Source organism: Colletotrichum acutatum, assembly GCF_030867785.1.
Source record: "Colletotrichum acutatum strain CBS 112980 chromosome Unknown BDZ83scaffold_49, whole genome shotgun sequence".
Lineage (NCBI taxonomy): Eukaryota > Fungi > Ascomycota > Sordariomycetes > Glomerellales > Glomerellaceae > Colletotrichum > Colletotrichum acutatum.
In genome coordinates, this window is record NW_026849043.1 from 305 (window position 1) to 4,893 (window position 4,589).

At 54.1% G+C, this 4,589-nt stretch overlaps 1 protein-coding gene across 1 annotated transcript; it reads right to left on the reverse strand.

Moving 5' to 3' along the window:
- Window positions 1-2,825: 2,825 nt before the first annotated feature.
- Window positions 2,826-3,832, reverse strand: BDZ83DRAFT_621972 (uncharacterized protein). The gene has a single exon (XM_060508303.1). The coding sequence runs from the start codon at window positions 3,642-3,644 to the stop codon at window positions 2,925-2,927; it is 720 nt and encodes a 239-aa protein (XP_060364686.1). The 5' UTR covers window positions 3,645-3,832; the 3' UTR covers window positions 2,826-2,924.
- Window positions 3,833-4,589: the final 757 nt, after the last annotated feature.

Genomic DNA, 4,589 nt, shown 5'->3' on the forward strand with positions numbered 1-4,589 from the left:
GTTGGTTCGCAATAAGAAAGGGACTAGGAAGAAAACAGGGAGGATCATGGCCATGGTCTGATTCCGAGAGACGCCAACCATTCAAGTGCGACGGGCAAAACACTTGTCGGCAACGTTGCGCTACGTATGACGAGATGCTCCAGACATAACGCCAGTCACCACGATCAATCGTCGGGGTCGAGGAAACGAGGTCCGGGGTTTGCTGGCTGACACGCTGTTGGAGCGGCCAGCGGTTTGGATTATGTGAGGTGTGGCGCTGCCGGGGATTGAAAAAAAGAAGCGTGTCGCCAGCGTCACACGTAAAACCAAGAGACGGTTCCGAAGATTATTGCCGTAGAACCGGATCTCAACGTCTGCGTCTAATTGAGGGTATAGTCCGCCCAAACCCGTCCGTCCCTTTGCTCCAGGACCAAGAGCCGTGGACGTCATTGGTTGAAGCGCAGGCTTGAGAGGACAAGGGGAGCTTCGTGTTGTCATTGCCACTCGGTTGGCGCTGAACATGGCAAAACAGGTGACGAAAGGATGTAATCCTATCAAGCAGGTGAATTGGTGAAACCACACAAATCAACGTTGTATTCCACAAATGGGAAATGCTCTCTAACGGTCGTAAGATCCAGAGTGTGGACGTTCCAGTCTGACGCCTGCTGCCGTTCCTCTGCCGAAAGGCTAGGTACAGTTTGATCTCTTCTCGGGAGTCGAACAGGGCTTTCCGCACTGTGAAGGAACTGTCGATTCTCGTGTGAAGTGATTCATGAGCCGTTTCTTGTTAGAAGCTTCTTGCCAGAGATCTGGCCGTGCGTACGTCCGCAGTCTTGGAGTCGCGCACGTCGACGTTGCCTCAACGGCCGGGCATAGCGCCGTTTCTGTACCAGATTTCCGTTGGCTTGCGGCGTGGGGTTGTTTCAACGGGCGAGCAATCGACTACGGGCTCTTTCTGGCCTGATCTCGTTGCCGAGACCTAGGAAGAGCATGGGGCTACCTGTCTCGCCAACCACTCTAATCTCCTTACTGGGAGGGCCCTGAGTGTGTTAACCACATGGCCGGGAAGCGGGGTTGATGACCTTTTCGGGCGCTAGACAATTTCTTTTCCAACTTCTGACACTACCGACGAGACGCTGGTAGCTGGAGATGAACCTGAGCATGCTGATGACTGGAGTCGATACGCCGATAGACCATAGTTGTGCCCCAGGAGTCGGACCATTTTGTCGCGAACAAAGCCGCCTCATCCTATGTTTGGCTACCGTCGCCCGAGAGCTGGGGTTAGATATTATTGCCGATGCAGTCACTCTCACCGGTCAGGCTCCATATCCCCTTAGCCCCGTTCGATCCGACATGGAAGTTGGATGAGTGGTATCGTTCGTGACATTTTATTTGCCGGACACAAATGCGAGATGATGGTGCGCGCGCGTGTGTGTGTGGATTGCGTGGCAGACCGATCTCCAGATCAGACGATCGCACCAGGAGCCAAGCATAACTGGCATGTCAGAGCCAGATCCTAGGGAACTGCTGACGAGGACCGGGTGCATCGCATCTAGTCTGCGCTTCATCCCGATGGTGCTACTCCTTGCTTGAGATAATCGAGGAATCTACTTCGTACGTCGATGTTGGCCCAAGTAGGCGGCGTCGCGCACCAGCCACCTCGGGCTTGGGGCGGTGGTTGCGATGAAGAATCTCCGTCCAACATCACTGATTCGCTGAGGCTTAGCCACTCATGAAAACACGAGCACTAAATGGTAGTTGCGCCCTTTCACCCAATGTTGATTGGAAACGGTTGTTGTGTATCCGTATTGTTCCAACTTCCCATCGGCCGACCTGGGTCGATCGCAAGGCCGTCAACCATCCTGCGAGGTGCATTCGCCTGTTGTATGATGGAGGCGCATAGACAACGATCTTCGCGCCAGGATCTTTGGGCTTCAACGTAACCACACGGCTTATGGTTGCATGAGCAATCATCGATTACAGGAACGGCAGATCATCAACTGACCAGTATGGACGTATTTTGCTGGTGTGAACGAACGATCGAGTGATGGTGAAATGCCACCCTACCTAGCTATCGGCGCATCGAAGAAGGCGGCATATTGATGGAATGATGAAGTGAGGGTTCCGTGTGAAGGTCGGGTCATTCAGATCCTACCGCGGACGGGGTAGCAGTGGTGGCCTCGCTTCGACTTGTGGTCGGGGTGAGCGTGTCGTCTGGCCCATGAGCTGAAGCCACATGGTGAGTCGCGAGCTAGCTGCTATCGCCTCGGACTCGGGATGTGCCACCGTGCCTGACACATCCTTGAGTAACGCTAAGCAGCAAGGCATTCCTGTTTTGTTTTCACCAAGAAATTGGGTTTGACTGGCTAGACCGCAAAGTGCGGCCGCACTTTGAGAGCTCGGTTTGGCCACAACTCATCACATGCTGCGCTCGTACGCCTGCAAAGCATTTCAAAGCAGGAGTAACAGACGGAGAGTTTGACGAAAAGCTGTCGAAATCAATGAAAATGGCGGGACGTCAACGGCCATTATTCCGTCTGTATCGTGGGTGGCTGCATGTGTCAACTGCAATGTGACTTTGAATAGCGGCCCGGCATATCGATCCAAGGTCGGTGAGGCGGCACTACTGGGTTGTGGGTATAGCGGCCAGTTACCTGCGCCGGGATTCGAGAATGGAGATCTGCATATGAAGCTAGAAAACAAACATGAGAATGATCTGACATACCCAGCGGCAGCAACGCAACTGGGTCGCGTCGAGATGAGGTCCTGGGGTGTTTAGCCGGCGCTGAGCTGCCGTTGAATCTAAGGCCACCAGCTCGAAGACAGCCCTGGGTCTCCAAGAGATTTTGATGCTCGTAATACTGTGGTCAACGTCGCTAACATGTGGTTTTTATGAGAAATCCTCCGCACTCCGGGGTGAAATCACGAATCCGCGCCATGGAAGACTAGATGGATGCTGGATCATGACTTTTCGGGTACCTGAGGAGTACATTAAGATCCCGCATCCAAACCCATGTCGAAACAGCGGAAACGACCCAGTCAAAGAATTGAGATGTGATGTTTTGATAGCGATGGCCGGATCTGGCGCATGGCCCAATAAAGCGGAGCGAGGCAGAAGATGATGGCAGTGGTGATTTGCTCTTAGTCAGGAGATGGCTGCCTGAAAAGGCAGTAGCTCCGAGTAGGAACGGTTGGATTGAAGTGCCCGTATCGAGCGGAAAGTCAATCGTGAACCGCGCCAGTGTAGCCTGCCAGGGAGTGACGTGGACCAGGGCTGGTGTTTTATATCGAGTGGTGGTAAGCCTGCATGAGATCGTGAGAAACGCGCAAGATCCCGCGAGAGACGCCGAGGTGTCAGCAGACGATCTCCTCAGTGGGTGGGCAGTGGACGCTACGCTCACCGAAGTGGCCGCGAACATCGTCCCCATGTGCCAGACGGTTTGGTTCCGCTCCTCGCAGATGAGATGACCAACGGTGGCGGCGACAATGGTTAATGCAGAGGGGAGAAAGGGGGTGTAGGCACATCGCGCGACAGAAAGAGAGCCACTGGTCGAGCAAGGCTGCCGAAAAGAGATGTGCTTGCTGGATTGGGCGACGTCGTGCCCACGGCGGGTTACAAAGAGGATTGTAAGGGGGGCTGCCTGGATGTGCATCGTCGATCCCATCTTGGTTGGTCGTAGGTACGCGGCAAGACTAGGGCAAAGGTAACTTGGCAGGAAGCAAGCGGCATGAATCCTGCAGATGAAGTGAAGATGCGGTAAGGAGATCAGAGAGGCGATAGACTAGGGTGTGGCGTGGATGTGTTGGGGTGCTTGCTGCTCGCTCTTCGAACACGCCCCCTTCTCCGGCCTTCACTACCCGCAGACGCAGACGGCAGACAATACGTCCGTTGCAACGCCAGACTTGAAGCAATGTCGAGTCGCAATAGGTAGGCTCTCGCTACCTCGCTGGCGTTGGTGCAATTATCGCGGCATCTCGGATTCTCGAATGAAACGGGCATCCCTCCTAGTCTGACGTACTTTGAGATTTCAGCTCGGGATTGCAACATCCACTGATATAAAATAGTCGGGGCTCAGGCCGAAAATAGATCGCGACGATACGATAATGAGGAGCAGGCGGAGGAGTATGAGACGAATATGGGGGTCCGTGTGGGCTAAACCTCGATTCTGTATGCGTATGTACAGATGACTGGCCAGACTACGAGTACATTGCAGTTTGTTTGCCTGTCAAAGACTCGGGTGTGGTCGTCTCATTGTATCCGTACATACGGATACGCATAATGCTGTTGATTGTCGTGCCGGAGTAGACAGTGACCGCCGGACGTGTGCCTTTTTTGTCTGCTCGCTTGTCAAGGACGCGTGGATAGAGAGTCAAAGCTGGAGATGGTGGCCCGCTTCATCAGACCCCGCTGGTGAGGTACGAATAGGCGCAGACGATGATCGGTTTGATGTTCCGCGACCCTTGGTAATAGCACCAGCAGGGCAGCATTGAGAAGGATTATCGAAACTTCGATCGTGGAGAGGGGGTGTGGGTGGGTGATTGGCAAGCTGGGTTGAGCCCACGCGAGTATTCGTAGGTATTCGGGAGCCACAAGCACAAGGAGCATCTGC